Consider the following 15,191-nt stretch of genomic DNA (forward strand, 5'->3'; position numbering starts at 1 on the left):
TTAACGAGTCTGATACACACATATCTACACTTATATATTTATGCACATATAAATATACGTGTGGTCACGTGTGAGTCTTGAGGTCCTCAGCAGTATTAGTTGTTTGGCTTTGGTTGAGAACAGTAGGTGCCAGTCTATCTCAACACTGGTGGCCAGGGTCGAAGAGACCTGTTCCTGCCTTCATAGACATAATAGATGGCTTGCCGTTGACGTTTCAATCTGCGTAAACAGACATCTGTGTCTCCAGACTAGAATGTGTTGACAATAACACCTGCATGGATAAAAACATCCTCTTTGATTAATTCTGGGTGTGTAGTATTTGTGGTGTTATCTTTGGGTTTAAAGTCGATCCACCAGGATGAGTTGGGCAGAATGTGAGACCGACTCAGGCACTTCTGATGAACTTTGAGAGTGTCTCTAATTCTCCTTGATCAAGCGTCAATAAATAATACAGCATAAGACATCAGAGGCTCCTGAACACTTTCTTCCTTCCTGACCTAACCATTGACCTTTGACTTCAGCAATTTCTCCAACATTTATATCTTTTAAATATATACACAGTTATTTTTTATGTTTTATGTTTATGTCTGCACCTACTTGTCATGTTCCTTGTTAAACTGTATGTCTATACCTGTATGTGCAAATTTATTAGAATTTCTCCTTCTGGATTCTCAAGGAATAAGTCAACTTTTCTATTTTAGATATTTCCAAAACTGTATACATATATGTGTGAATGAATATTCTTGTTTATCTATCAGATGTCTGTAGACAGCCTGCAGACTGTTTACTGAAATTCTCTACAACTCAAAACAAATAACAGAAGCTGCCCTTCCGGCTCAGACGACAGCGCCACCCAGTGACAAGTTGGAGTACTCATCCCATGTGAATGATCAAGACTATGGATACACTTTGCAAGGATATTACATAGAAACTCAAAGTTTATTTTTAAAACATACTCCACATCAACATCAAACAAACTTTTATAGCATTCTTTAAAAAAAATGTGGAATTTACTATAAACAAATTCAGTTGCATACATGTCACATCTTAAGTAAATACATTTCGTTCAGTGATAAAGTTGTTTAGTTTGTTTCTGCTGGTCTCAACTCATTCATTCATCCGTAGAACATCATTAATGTCAAGAGCTACACTCTTTTCATGAAATAAAGCGAGGAAGTCGATCCCGAGTTAAGATTATTTTGTCTGTGTGAATGTTAATAATTGAGGAAGAGTCACTGGGATGCTCTGGGAGGAGAGGTGAAACCTTCAAACTTATATTTACAACCCACGTGTTGACGAAGCATCCAACCAGACATGAGATCAGATGCATGGAGAAGTTTGATTTCTTCTCACGAGTCCTCCTTCTCTTGATACCTATAAACACCAAAATCAAAAATGATCAGCAAATGACAACAAAGCAGCACTAAATGCTCAAATTAAGTGTTCACGTGGATTACCTGCAGTGTATACAGGTGAAGAAGACGGTCTGCCCTTCGTCTGCAGATCTCATCTGTCTGGTGTGGTAAACCATCCCCTCTTTGTTGCAACGAGAGCAGCGTCGGTCAATCTAGCACAAGGGGATAACCTCGTTAATCAGTGTTCAGTTGTTACTTCACACACAAACACACACAGCAGATAGTGAGCAGCAGACAGACAGTCTCTTCTCACCACAGCTCCCTTCAGTTCGGAGTCTGCCTCGTCCTCTAGAGCCGCTGATGACTGCTCCACAGGGTTGAAGACGATTGTAGAGCGGATCTCCTGGCCTGAGAACTCTGGATAATAAAACATTTGCACCGTATGTAATTGAAATCTGTGCTGCGTGTTAAAAAATAACTCAAACAATTTGCATCAGAATCAGAAATACTTTAATAATCCCCGCAGGGAAATTGTGTTTGTTACAGCAGCTCCCGAACGGTAAGTTAGATAGTAAGAAAAACATTTAAAGGTTGGATAGACCTATAAGATATCCATTTTAACAGTATATGCACAGGTATAAATAACAGTTAAATAAAACCAGTAAGAGTGAACTATGCAATATGTAAATCTAAAACCCTATAAAAGAATTTAGCCTTTGAGAGACTGTGCAGAGAATAGACACTGATTGTTAAAGTGCAGTATGCATGCGTGGAAAATTACATAATGTTTTCTGGAAATCTGCGAGGTGCAAGATATACATGATAATAATAATATGTATAACTATTTTATATAATCCCTGACATATCCTGTAAACACTAAGTAACTTGTAGTTTATAGAGCACTCATACCTGCTACAGGGATGCAGAAGGAGCAGCGGGGACAGCGCACAGTGTCCTGAATTCCCGGGAGAGGAAGAATATTCCCACATTCTGGGCAGAAGTTGGGATCGCCACCAAAACACGACATCTCTGTTTGAAGAAAAAGAAAAAAGAAAAAAAAAGGAGCATCAGCACTTTAATATCAGAGGAAGATGTTGTCATGGAAACCCTAAATCAGAATCAGAATCAGAAATACTTTAATAATCCTAGGGGGAAATTATTTTTATTATTATTATTATTATTATTATTATTATGACAGTCACAGTATACACTAGCTGTTTTTATAATGTACATTATAAATGAATAAATAAATAAATATAAAATCGTGTTTCTGATTAGATAGGTTTAACAAGCGTCTGTGGTTGTCATGGTTACGACATCTGTTAAAAACAAGAGCTGTCTTCGTTAATGCCTTTTTTTTATTGTTTTATTCCCTTTAAAACGACAGCAATACATCTCTATCTTGTCTTTCGTGTCTTTCTTTGACAGCTACGTATTGTTTTTTTCATAACATTTGCTAACTAACGGTCACCAGTTAACACGGTCGCCAGTTTAACCGAAACACTGGTCCACTTCAGAACGCACGTGAGAGTAAACGAACCAAAATACGCAACGGTTACCGAACGTTATATTCGACTTTAGCCAAACTCAGACGTCGGTTTTTCAGACTTACCTTAGTTGCTTACCTGTCCGACGTGTAAATAACGTTAAAATCCACAAATGTTAGGAGAGCTGTCACGGCGGAGACTTGAAACGTGCCTGTAAAAGTCTGGCATCTGCACGGTCACGCGCTGCCGGGTCCTTGGGGCTCATACTGTCTGTGACGTCGTTTGCGTACGTTATAGTGATGGGAAGTTCGGTTCTTTTTAGGGAGTCGGATCATTTGACTCAGAAGAACAGGCTCTATCGGCTCTTCGTGTTACCACTTTCATAATTCAGCCAAATTTAGCGCTGATTTGAATTATGATTTGTATGTGTGCACATATCAGAATCAGAATCAGAATCAGAAATACTTTAATAATCCCAGGGGGAAATTATTGTTGTTACAATACAGGTATTCAAACAAACAAAAACAACAAATGTTAAACAAGTAATCATCTATTAAGATCAATATATATATATATAAATAATGTGCAACAACTGCAAAAAGTGATTGTCCGTGTTTGTGTCAGATTACAGATGGGGGCTCTGTGGTGGGTGCATCTAAGAGAGTATATATTATATATTACATCCTTTGTACGGAATCATTCAAAAGTAAAAATAACATTTTCCAATATCAATAAATTGTGGTAGCCAATTGTTTTGCATTTACAGGCCCTTGTAACTCTCTGAAACTTAAATAAATAAATAAACTAAATAAATAAATCCCCCATCCACCACTGACTGTTCTGTTGTCAGACCTATCAAACTCATACATATATTGGCACAAAAAAAGGAACAAAATTATGCAGGTGGGGTACATTTCATGACCCCTCCCCTAGTAGACCCCCACTAGTCCCATCTGTATACTGTGAAAAGTATTTGTTGCTGGTATCAACAGACACAAAATCAAGGGCTTATCACGGCAGGACTGATTTTTAGTCCCACCTGTCGACCTGCGTTTGTTTGCGGTATTAATGCGAATTTGCTTCACTTTCCAAACAACCGGACACAACACCGGCTCCCTTTTAGTTCAACTAAAAGACTCGGCTCGTTCACGAACGACACATCACTAGTACGTCAACGTTAGCGCTTTACTTTGAGCGGACGCTGTGGTCCGTTTATATCTCTTGGTATTTTAAGGTATGTATATATATTTTAAAACACGCAGCATTAACAGCACACGCAGCGATATATTATATATTATTTGTTTTATGTTTGTGTGAGTTTCTTGTCAGCCGTCGAGCTGCAGGCTAGCTATCAAAACACTTACAGCAGGTTGTTGTTGTTACTGTTCGTTCATTAACCTCCCTCTGATAAAACTATCGACTCTCAATTAATTATTATTATTATTATTATTACAAATTTATTGCATATTCATGTTTTAAATACCACAAAACCAATTTGTGCGTGTCTTAATAGCACCGACCCTCGATTACTGCCATGCCAACAACATAAAACTTCCGGATTATTCCTACAAAATAAAAGCACTGAATTTGCATAATTGTTTTTTTTATATTGGTGGTCAGTCCTAAAGAGCCTCTCAAGTTGTCTGGCCGTGATAAAAATGAATATACTATTAATTAACATGCATCCAAAATATATGTTGAAACTTCAGGTATTATTCAGAAATTAAGTCAAAGTTGAAAACAATCAAAAAGTTTTGAATAAAGCGACATTATCTTTGTTTGACAGTGAACTGCTGCAGCTAAGAATTATTTTTCATTATGGAGATGTTATTTTTTGTGATTAATCAATGAAATTCTTCAGACTATATTGATATTAAATAGTGAAAAGAGCCCACGTGATGTGTGAAGGTAAAAAAAGATATCTGTAACAATAATTACTGTGTAAAAACAGAGAATAGCAGCTGTTCTTTTAAATTCGAGAAGCTGGAACCAGCAGGTGTTTCTACATTTTTGCTGACTGATGAATATAATCAGTATTTGCAATGTCCGAGAATTCCCTTTGAAACGTAATCCTGTTTTTACGACAGCAGTCCCGTCATAAATTCCACCTTTAAAAAAAAAAAAAAAAAGGCTTTCATACCTCTGAGGCGTTTGACACAACAACATGTGTTCTGCAGCTGCGTCAGGATGACTGAGAACGACGTGGACAACGAGCTGTTGGACTATGAGGAGGACGAGGTGGAGGCCGCGGGGGTCGGAGATGTTGGAGGTGCAGGCGGCATGTCGATAAGGAAGGAGGGAGTGAAGGGTTCATACGTGTCCATTCACTCCTCTGGATTCAGGGACTTCCTGCTGAAACCTGAACTGCTCAGAGCCATAGTGGACTGTGGGTTCGAGCATCCGTCTGAGGGTGAGTAGCTCGTGAAAAGTTCCAATAAACTCAAAAGACCAATATAAGTTTGTCCTTGTTTGATTTCATGTGTGCGTTTCTTACAGTTCAGCATGAATGCATCCCTCAGGCGATCCTCGGTATGGATGTGCTCTGTCAGGCCAAGTCCGGCATGGGGAAGACTGCAGTGTTTGTTCTGGCAACCCTGCAGCAGCTGGAGCCCGTCACCGGACAGGTGATCCACGGTTCATCTTACCTAGATAATAGTCCTGCCGTCGAGGGTGTAATTTCTACCAGAGATGGCGGAGGGAATCCCCGTCAAAAGATCTATTTTTGTCTGCTGCCAACATTCAGATTAGAGAAGAGAGGATTCTTGATTGTTATCGTGCGCTCGCAGCAATAAGATGCCGGAGCGGCAGGGAGTGCTTTACAAACCTGATGTTAGATTACACAGTACCAACCTCTGATCTCTGATCTCTGTCAAAGAATAAACATTGTTATATGTCCAAATTTACTCCTGTCCTTGGAAACGACAGATTATCAGCATCTCGAGCTGTTCTGGAACTTGTGGGTTGTGAGATTGTCTTCTTAAAATGAAGGACTAGGAGATAACACAACATTTTTTATTGAAAGTCTTTTGGTCAGGGCGGCTGGTGAAGTCTGTATATTTAGATTTTTGTCTGATCTTACCATAAAACTTGGTTTGAAGCAGTGCAAAGAAATACATTGTAACAGACAGCTAACTGACCTATTCTGATCATAAAAGTTTGACTTATCCCTTTCTCCAGGTTTCTGTCCTGGTCATGTGTCACACCAGAGAGCTGGCTTTTCAAATCAGCAAGGAGTATGAGAGATTCTCGAAATACATGCCCACTGTCAAGGTAAAAACTCTGATTTAACCTGATTCTTCCCTTTAAAACCAAAACTGTGACTCCCTCAGCGCTTATACCACGTGTTCGTCTGCCTGCAGGTGGCAGTGTTCTTCGGAGGGCTGTCTATAAAGAAAGACGAGGAGGTGCTGAAGAAGGACTGTCCTCACATTGTGGTTGGAACACCGGGAAGGATCCTGGCGCTGACCCGCAACAAGACACTCAACCTGCGTCACATCAAACATTTCATCCTCGACGAGTGCGACAAGATGCTCGAGCAGCTCGGTCAGTGAACACGCCCTCCCGCATCCCTTCATATACTTACAGGATAAAGTACGTACGTGATCTGACTCTGCTGTCCTGTTCTTCAGACATGCGCAGAGACGTCCAGGAGATATTCCGCATGACTCCTCACGAGAAGCAGGTCATGATGTTCAGCGCCACCCTGAGCAAAGAGATCCGACCGGTCTGCAGAAAGTTCATGCAAGATGTAAATACGCTCCCTCCACACCTCCACCACTACTCCTCCCCCTGCTGTGCCACCCCCGCTGGGACAGCTGGTAACCGAGTCCATGTTGCCCTGCGACCTCCGTGAATCCAAGTTACAAGCAAGAAAGAAGTTTTACCTCCAAGCAGCCCCTTCAGCGCGTGGGGGGAAATGTGGGGGAAACGTCTGCACCCACTCTGCTGTCGTGTCATAGCCCGTTACCGCTGTGACTGGCCGACGCTGTGCCTCTGATGCAGCCTGTAAACATGCTGTATTACTCTAGTTCAGCCTGACTTAAAGCTACAATATGCAACTTTTTGTCATGCTCGTAGAAAGTAGTTTACAAACCTTAAAACAGTTGAAAAGAAAGTGTCGGGCCAGAAGGGAATCAGTCACAGCCACACAGTCCGGTAGCACGTTGGAATAGTGTTTTAACGTTAAGCCATGTTGCATACTGTAGCTTTGAGACCAAAGTTCACAAATTGTTCAGAAATGGCATCACTACAACTACCTGGCTTTAAGATAACCTGACAAGATTCACATATAAGCCAAGTGGCAGCATGTATCAAACTTCTTACACTTAAGAAAGCTCTAAAAAGACGAATTAGGAGTGATAAAGATTCACTACGAGCTGTAAAAGACACATTTATAGTGACTCTCTGCTACCTATAGTAAGTCAGCTTTGTCACATGTATGTTCAGACTCAAGGATTTAACTTTAACGTCACAGAGTCACAGAAATCTTTACATTTCTTTTATTTTATTTTTTTAATCATCAGAAATGTCGTGTAGCAGAGAGGAGTCAGAGAAAACCAAAAAAATCAGAGGAACCTTTTATTTACACTTCCTCTTCGCATCGAATCAAACGTATGTTTGCAGTTAACGGCTTACAAAAACGTTTAACCTGAAACAACTCTATTCTAAATTAAAAATTTTCTAAAAGGACCCAACATACCTGCTAAAAACAGCTGTCACTCACGTCTCTCGTTACACCCACTCAGTCACATATATATATATATATATTAGACAGGAATTAAAGATCAGCTAACAAAACAGGCATCAGATACCTTCCGATAGTCACAGTCAGCTGATGACGTGGATTCAGTGAAGGCCACTGACCTTTTTTAGCACTGCTTGTTTGGGTGGAGAGAAAGCAGCCAGTCCCAGCTGGTAGACTGACTGCAGGGCAGACGTTTTGACATTTGATAGCAGGAAACTCTCAGGTGTAATAATGATAGCTGGTCCTGCTATTGTGTGTGTGTTTGTGTGCTGGTTCACTATCGCTGTTACTAAAACACTTAATGGAACTGAGCCATCGTTACTAAAGTCAAAATGTCTGCTGTGCAACCAGCCAGTGCATAGATGATACTACGAGAGGCATCACAGAGGCTTCGCTTGCTGGTAGACTGTAGAGCTGGAAGCGTACCCAGTGTATGACTTTACTGTTGTCAGGTTGTAAGTAAGGAACCAGCACCAGCTTCAAGCTGCACAATAGCAAAACCACGAAACCAAAAAACAGACTAGAGTCGCATGATGCAGGGCAGGGATGTGAAGCTGGTTTGGGATGTGCTAAACTTAAATTAAGGCCAAGGAGTTAGATTAACTACATCAGGAACAACAGGAGGGAAGTACGGCTTTAGTGGCCTGCAGCTTTTTTGCAGGTTTCTGCTTGTTGAACTGGCGTTTTATATAAATCAAGATAAATTACTTTTATTGGCTTTCAAAGAACTTAATGCTCAATCAGTAACGAGCATTAGTCTCTTCATCAGCGTTCAGTCTAAGCCCTCGTGCACCAACACAGAGAGAGACAGAAGAGAAGTTACAGTTACCAAAACTGTATTTTCTGATTTCTTCAAATACAGATGAAAGAAATATTCACGCTATGAATGATTTGGAACATTCGGTGCAGCTGCATTATATTTCACATCTGCACGCGTATTTGTGAGAAAAATGCTCGCAGTGTTCCGCTTTTTTATGGCCCTGCAACTTTAACTGCTTTGGTTCAGTTTCAACACTTGCAGCTGTAGGCAGCTGTTTACATCTGACTCTCTGTACACGACCTGCCCAGCACCAAACAACAGACAGACACAGTTACAGACTAGCTGATTTAACTTTTAGCAGCTAAAGAGACATTTTTTTAACCAAACGAGCAAAAAAAGGAGTGAATGGACAGATGAGGAACGCCAATGTTGCTGTGTGTGTGAGCTGTGTGTCGGTTTTGGGTTGTGTTGAGTGTTTGCTGATAGATTTCAAATAGGAACTAACCAAAGAATGACTGGAGTGGACTAACGAGTGTGTGAATTTGGTGTGAAATCCAATTCAGAGCTCCTACGATCAATTGATCAGTGGATTAAAATCGATTTAAATAGTTACAGCGTCTCCATATTTTATGGCTTTAGTCATTGTACTTGACATTTCCTGCCGTTGCATAGACCAATGAATCGAGAACGTGGATTAATCAGCGTTGAAAATAACGGTTCATTGGTGCTGTAATCTAATTAATTACAGCTAGAATCACTGTAATTTGCATATGTCATTAGCATATTATTTGTCGTGTTGATGTGACGCATTGTCTCACCTTCAGGAGGCAGATAGGGATTAGTGCATAGATTGAAAAACTTTGTGTGTGTGTGTGTGTGTGTGTGTGTGTGTCATGAGTGTTGTCACGACACCTCCCCTCTCTTCCACCTGCCCTCCATTTCTTCCTCATACCCTTTATTGACACGTTTCCCTGCATCCCATCCTCTCCTCCCCACCCTCTAACCTGCCTTTAATAAATTCCACTTCCACGCCCCCTACCACCCTTTGTCCTTCCTCCAACCTTCTCGACACCTCCTAACCCTTTACAACTCCTGCCTGCTCCAGCCGATGGAAATCTTTGTGGACGACGAGACCAAGCTGACTCTGCACGGGCTGCAGCAGTACTACGTCAAGCTGAAGGACAATGAGAAAAACAGAAAGCTCTTTGACCTCTTGGACGCACTAGAGTTCAATCAGGTACTACAGTGCGTTCTGTATGTTCAGCCTGCTGGGACAGAAAAGTGTTCTTCATGTCTCTATCGAAGCACTGGATGTGTGTTCGTTAGCAGCATGTTTATATGGGATAGACTTATGAACTCTTAAAGGGTCATGCTTCAAATGAAGTAGGTTGTACGATGTGTCACGACACCACGACTGAAAGTTAAAGTGTGTGTAACTCTTGAGAAGATTTGGCCTTACGTAAATACTTAGTTCCTCTTGGACTACTGTAGCTGGTCCAGAATGGAGGACTGACACACTTTACACTACAAGTCAACATTCATCCATTCATGCACATATTCAGTATAGTGAAGCCATGCAAGGTGTAATGCTCATTGACACGCACCAATGGTACAGCCTTCGGGGGTCAGTATCTTGTCCAAGGACGCTTTGACCTGTGGGATCAAACTGCTGATCCAATTAGTGGACCACCCGCTTTACCTCTAAGCCCCAGCTGCTTCTTCCTGCCTTCAAGCCACGTTAAAACCCTACACTCCTTCTGGACGATTGGCCTCCTGTTCACTCTGAGGACCCTGTGGTCCCTCATCTTGGTTAAATTGGAGAAGTCAGGACAGCAGAGTAACTGCACAGGCTGAAAACTCTCAGACTACACGTCCACCTCATGCTAGATTTTACTTTTTAAAAAACAAAACGAAACGAAGCAGTAGCAACACGCTTCAGGTTGTTTGAGAGAGATTACCCTTGTTCCAGTGGAGCTTGTAGACACTTTGGACAGCAAAGTTTTAGTCTGTCCTGAAAGGCTTTCATGGTTCTGCACCATCAGTGAGAAAACTTCCGAACCATCCTGTTTAATCACCTCCACAATCTTCTGTATTTTCTGCCATCACAAAGGGAGTTTCAGTCGTGGTTAGACGATCCAACTGCACTTCATCTGAAGCATTTAAAGGCCTTGGTTCTTAAGATGGATGCACAGATTGAATAGAGAGTTGTCGACAGTATCTGAGTGTGTCGTTGTGTTGTTCAGGTGGTGATCTTTGTCAAGTCTGTCCAGCGGTGCGTAGCTCTGGCTCAGCTGCTGGTGGAGCAAAACTTCCCAGCGATCGCCATCCATCGAGGAATGCCTCAGGAGGAACGGTAACCGCCCGTGTCTCATCTCGAGAAGTCTTTTCTTGTTGAGTTGTGGCGCAGCATACTGAGCTTCACTCATTGCTGTGTTTGTAGTTTGTCTCGCTACCAGCAGTTCAAAGACTTCCAGAGGAGAATCCTGGTGGCCACCAATCTGTTCGGACGAGGGATGGACATCGAGAGAGTCAACATCGCCTTTAACTACGACATGCCCGAAGACTCCGACACTTACCTACACAGGGTGAGGCTGTCACACACACACATACACAGTTGAACCCAATGTTTGTGCAGTGTGCACCGGACTGTCTGACCTGGATACAGACATGCACAAATTTAAACCCCAATTTATTCTCAGCTCTCAGCCCCAAGCCTGTTAGTTCATGCTGAAGACTTGAATTTTAAAAGTCTATTTTCACCTGCAGATGAATACGAATCCTAATAATCTAGTGCTCAAGGATTTTTGTGTTTCTCAAACTTTTTACACCACGTACCACCTCAGAAAGCATACAGCAGTGTAGAGCAACCCTATTCAGCTGTGGACAGTTCAAACAGGAGGCAGGTTTATTCTTAGAGAAAGAAGATTATTCAGAAGAAGATTATCTATTGTGGACTGTTCAAGAACCAGAGCTTATTTACTCCCGATCAACACTTCTCTTCTTAATATTTCCCGTTTGGAGCCATGATCGCAGAGAGTTATTTTACCTCTTTACTATCTGCCCTTCACGTTATAACTCGGAACTAACTCATGGATGTGCATCATTATTATGTGTCTACAGAGCAAAATATTATTTGAAATTTAGCATTTGATATCATGTTTTATATTAATTTTTAACGTTTAAGAAACCCTCAAAGATTCCTCTTCATACCATCAGAGGGAGGTCGTGCCACGGTTATTTAAAAGAGAAAGTAACGAGAGGTGGTCGTAAATATTTGAACCGACCCTGGGCTCATAAGCACTCGATCTTACCATAAATATTTCAGATCTCGACATGATTTTGGTCTTTGAAACAGGATTAGAAAGGTTCATTAAATGTGAGATGAATGATACAGTTTTTTGGACAAAAATTAAAAAAACAATCATTGCACATGGGAGTTGTTAACTATGAGACAAATATACAACGCTCTGCTGTAATCAGCCGGAAGTGTAACTAAGGTGTGTGTTGTTGCAGGTTGCCCGGGCGGGCAGGTTTGGCACGAAAGGTCTGGCTATCACGTTCGTGTCCGACGAAGGCGACGCCCGCACGCTCAACGACGTCCAGGACCGCTTCGAGGTGAACATCAGCGAGCTGCCCGACGAGATCGACATCTCCTCCTACAGTAAGTTCACGTCCACTCTGCAGGATTCATTCAAAGTTTATTCAAAGTTCACCTCCGCTAACACTCCCCCCCCCCTTCTTGCTGTCCCTGCAGTTGAACCAGCGCGATAGACGAGCCGGACGCTCCCCTCGGGGGCTCGCAGTCACTTTGTATTTGAAGTTTCACTCTGATGGTAGATGCAGACTGTCTTTATATAAACCCTGGCATGTCAGACAGCAGATATAACCCTGTGACGTTTGCTCTTTGAAAGATTGAAAGCAATACAGCCGTAGTACAGCTCCCTCTGCAGAGGAGAAAGCAGGACAGAATTTGTTTAATAATGTTTGTTTTATTTAAATTTCTAACGTCAGTATTTGTTAATGGATATTTAATTTTGATATTGAGTTGTTTTATGGAGGATTGCTGGTTTTCTAGATGTGATAAGTTGTTAACAGAACACTGTTCACTGCTGTGTGAAGTAATAAATCTGTTTTTTTTGCCTGGTTAAGTCTCTGATTCATTCTTCATCCAACAAATCCCACAAAGAAACCAACAATACGATCTTTGACATCTCAGTCATTTCCTGAACACTAAAGCTTTTATCAAATTCTCCTTCAACAGGAAAGAGGAAATTGTGCATTGTTGGTGGGCACTATTTTCAGCAGTGGATTAATACACATTTGGGAATGTGGTGAGTATTTCTCACCGCAGGATCAGAGCTGCTTTATCCTGTAGACGTGCTGTAAAGGCCGCGTCTACTTTACTTTAAAACATTGCTTGTAACCAGTGTAGTTGCTGATTGCAACCCCTTAGCCTCATCCTCTCCTTCCCAGCGTGTTGATGGCTGTGGAAGAGGAGTCTGTAGATATAAAAATCTCATTCTAAGGTAACAAAACATTTTTAAATTCTTATTTATTTTCAGGTGATTAAACACCAATAAAAACATAATTTCTGCCATATTCTATTAATAGAGCATCTTAAATCTGACACACTGGACCTTTTCAATATGTGCCTCAGTGGAGGGGTCAGAACAGTCAGCTACCTTTTAACATGTTTGTGAAAGAGGAAGTAGAGCAGGAGTCCAACAGGACGACGAGGCAGGAAGCAGAGAGATAACTGCTGATCAGTTCACTTTGCAAGGACGCAAGCATGTCTTTTTTTTTGACACATCATTGTTTTTTGTCAACTCGTGGCTAAACTTTCACAGCCCAGTGTGAAGTTTCTGCTGTCGGTGCACCCTGTGTGGTTAGTGTCTCCTCTCATGTCCGACATGTTTTGGCCTTTCCCTTCACTACTCACTGATTGGACACAGATAGTCAATTTGAACCAACAGCATTTACGGCTGTGTTTGGGGTCTTACCTCCAACTCTGTAGCTACATAAACATAAAGTGGACTTTGTAGCATTTGTCTCCTTATTGGCTAAACGTTGGATTTTTCTGAGGTGGAGGTCTCTTGCTCTTGCTCCGTCCTCTTACTCGTCTCGGATCAGGGACATTCTTTAATTTGACAATACACGGTTCACTTGCAATGTTTAATAAAACTTGATTTTTACTGTTTGTCTCTGAGTTTTTCTTAGTGTGAATTTATAATATGTAGGGAGCGTTACTTATCTACTTCTGTTCAAGTGAATTTCATGCTTGACTTTTAATCAGTAGTGGGTGACCAATTTGTGTGTCTTTTTTCTTGTTTTTGTCTTATGTTATTTCCTTTTTCTCAATTTGATGCGTTTTCTTTTTGTACTTTCTATTTTACATGGTATTAATACTCGAAATGTTACCTTTTGATACTGGTGTGTCACTGAATTCTGCAGCATATTTTAGTAGGCTGTGTTCAAATCAATTAAAACCATACGCATGTCAGTTTTTATTTCAGCTCTGCTGTCTTTCTTTGGCAGCGATTAGAAACAGATGGCCCCCCGTCAGTCCAAGCTGGGGAATGAGCTAGACATGAGGCATTTATGGCCATCGTACCTCTGACTGAAACCCGGCCATGTGCAGATCTTCTTCACTTTGATCAAAGCTTTCTCAAACATCTTGTCAGCGGCGCATTGATGTTTGTGCCAAAGCGAGCCTCATTAGTCGCCTACAAATGAAACCATTAGCCTGGCAAGACGCCTTCAGAGTGGACTCGTGTCAATGAAAGAGTGACTCCTTCAGCATGTGGACAAATATCAAAATAGTTGATTTTATTTATACTGTATTAAAGTTATAAACACACATCAGGCAGTGGTTTTACACATCACCATACAGACATGGGAATCAATCAATCTTGTGGATTATCTCCCAAAGCTAATTACAGTACAGTGATAATCATTTCTCTCGCCACTCCCCCTCTGCCAAGTCTTCTTGTCGCAGAAACAAATAAAAACTATCAAACAATCGGTGGTTTTTCAACAAACCTAAGCTGACCAAACCATGGTTTGGATGTCATTGTAATTACAACGTGCCCTGTATCAGGGCTTCAGGGCGATTCATCAGTAAAATGTCAAGACTCAGTGATGCTTGAATCTCATTTGCAGCTTGGAAAACCTGTTAGAACTTCAAGTCCGAGACAGTTAAAATCATTTTTTTAAAATAGCCATACAGTTATCATTTCATCCTTCATATCATAACAATTAAAGTTCATCCTACACATTTAGACATTTAGACACTAAGTTCACCCACATGTAGAGCGTTGTGGCATAAGTTCAGATTCTGTAAAACCCTCTGAAAGCAGAAGGGAGTCGCAGAATTAATGTTTCTTTTTTTCCTTCAGTCAGTTCTCTTCAGTTCTAAAGTGCTAAAGGTGTCTGAACACCTTTGACGGTGGAATTTAGGGAGCCGGGTCCGAGCCGCCAATCACACCGACTTTACCCAGTGATTGGACGGTGTGGTATGGAGGTGTGAAAGTGTGTGTGGGGTTCTGCTGCTGCTGCTCTCGAGCTCCCTTTTTTCTTTGCTTGTGTCACTTTATATAAACCGAGTGCAATGCCAAAGAAAGATTTTGAAGGAGAGACGGTCTGAAAGAGGCGCCTATATCCCCAATTCATTGTATCAAGACCAGGGTTGAGCGAATACTTCATATCCGGTACGTATAATGTAGTTTTTATGAGTATAATTTGTCTAATAAACAATAAATATTATTATTATAAGTCTAAGTTACACACCACCAACTATTTCACTGATTTTGGTTTTCTGGTTTTCCCCTCTGATGTCCTCCAGCTGC

At 41.2% G+C, this 15,191-nt stretch overlaps 2 protein-coding genes across 5 annotated transcripts; one reads left to right on the plus strand and one right to left on the minus strand.

Annotated features, from left to right (window-relative positions):
* Positions 1 to 921: 921 nt before the first annotated feature.
* polr1h (RNA polymerase I subunit H) lies at positions 922 to 3,114 on the minus strand. 3 transcript variants are annotated; one of them, XM_019253798.2, is made up of 5 exons: positions 2,968 to 3,114; positions 2,265 to 2,384; positions 1,669 to 1,772; positions 1,458 to 1,567; positions 922 to 1,374 (listed from the first exon to the last, which is right to left on the minus strand). In XM_019253798.2, exons 2-5 carry the CDS (start codon positions 2,380 to 2,382, stop codon positions 1,350 to 1,352), a joined length of 357 nt encoding a protein of 118 aa, XP_019109343.1. In that variant the 5' UTR covers positions 2,383 to 2,384; positions 2,968 to 3,114; the 3' UTR covers positions 922 to 1,349. The 3 variants fall into 3 exon arrangements, with proteins under 3 accessions (XP_019109343.1, XP_019109347.1, XP_019109337.1); XM_019253802.2 differs by having other exon boundaries at positions 2,265 to 2,392; positions 2,989 to 3,110; XM_019253792.2 differs by having other exon boundaries at positions 923 to 1,374; positions 2,981 to 3,113.
* An 872-nt stretch (positions 3,115 to 3,986) lies between these two features.
* ddx39b (DEAD (Asp-Glu-Ala-Asp) box polypeptide 39B) lies at positions 3,987 to 12,491 on the plus strand. Of its 2 annotated transcripts, XM_010745985.3 has the most exons (11): positions 3,987 to 4,076; positions 5,020 to 5,252; positions 5,339 to 5,466; positions 6,020 to 6,112; positions 6,202 to 6,385; positions 6,472 to 6,590; positions 9,452 to 9,583; positions 10,590 to 10,699; positions 10,787 to 10,931; positions 11,860 to 12,007; positions 12,101 to 12,491. In XM_010745985.3, exons 2-11 carry the CDS (start codon positions 5,030 to 5,032, stop codon positions 12,115 to 12,117), a joined length of 1,299 nt encoding a protein of 432 aa, XP_010744287.1. In that variant the 5' UTR covers positions 3,987 to 4,076; positions 5,020 to 5,029; the 3' UTR covers positions 12,118 to 12,491. The 2 variants fall into 2 exon arrangements, with proteins under 2 accessions (XP_010744287.1, XP_027142967.1); XM_027287166.1 differs by lacking the exon at positions 9,452 to 9,583.
* Positions 12,492 to 15,191: the final 2,700 nt, after the last annotated feature.

Source organism: Larimichthys crocea, chromosome XIII, assembly GCF_000972845.2.
Source record: "Larimichthys crocea isolate SSNF chromosome XIII, L_crocea_2.0, whole genome shotgun sequence".
In the NCBI taxonomy this organism is placed as follows: Eukaryota; Metazoa; Chordata; class Actinopteri; family Sciaenidae; genus Larimichthys; species Larimichthys crocea.

Bases quoted from the DNA above. Each gene is read 5' to 3' on its own strand.
- ddx39b (XM_010745985.3), top strand. From the start codon at position 5,030: ATGACTGAGAACGACGTGGACAACGAGCTGTTGGACTATGAGGAGGAC. The intron at 6,591-9,451 runs GTAAATACGCTC...TGCCTGCTCCAG, and splicing joins GCAGAAAGTTCATGCAAGAT to CCGATGGAAATCTTTGTGGA. The intron at 9,584-10,589 runs GTACTACAGTGC...TGTGTTGTTCAG, and splicing joins ACGCACTAGAGTTCAATCAG to GTGGTGATCTTTGTCAAGTC.
- polr1h (XM_019253798.2), bottom strand. From the start codon at position 2,382: ATGTCGTGTTTTGGTGGCGATCCCAACTTCTGCCCAGAATGTGGGAAT. The intron at 1,568-1,668 runs GTGAGAAGAGAC...CCCTTGTGCTAG, and splicing joins CCGAACTGAAGGGAGCTGTG to ATTGACCGACGCTGCTCTCG. The intron at 1,375-1,457 runs GTAATCCACGTG...TGGTGTTTATAG, and splicing joins TTCACCTGTATACACTGCAG to GTATCAAGAGAAGGAGGACT.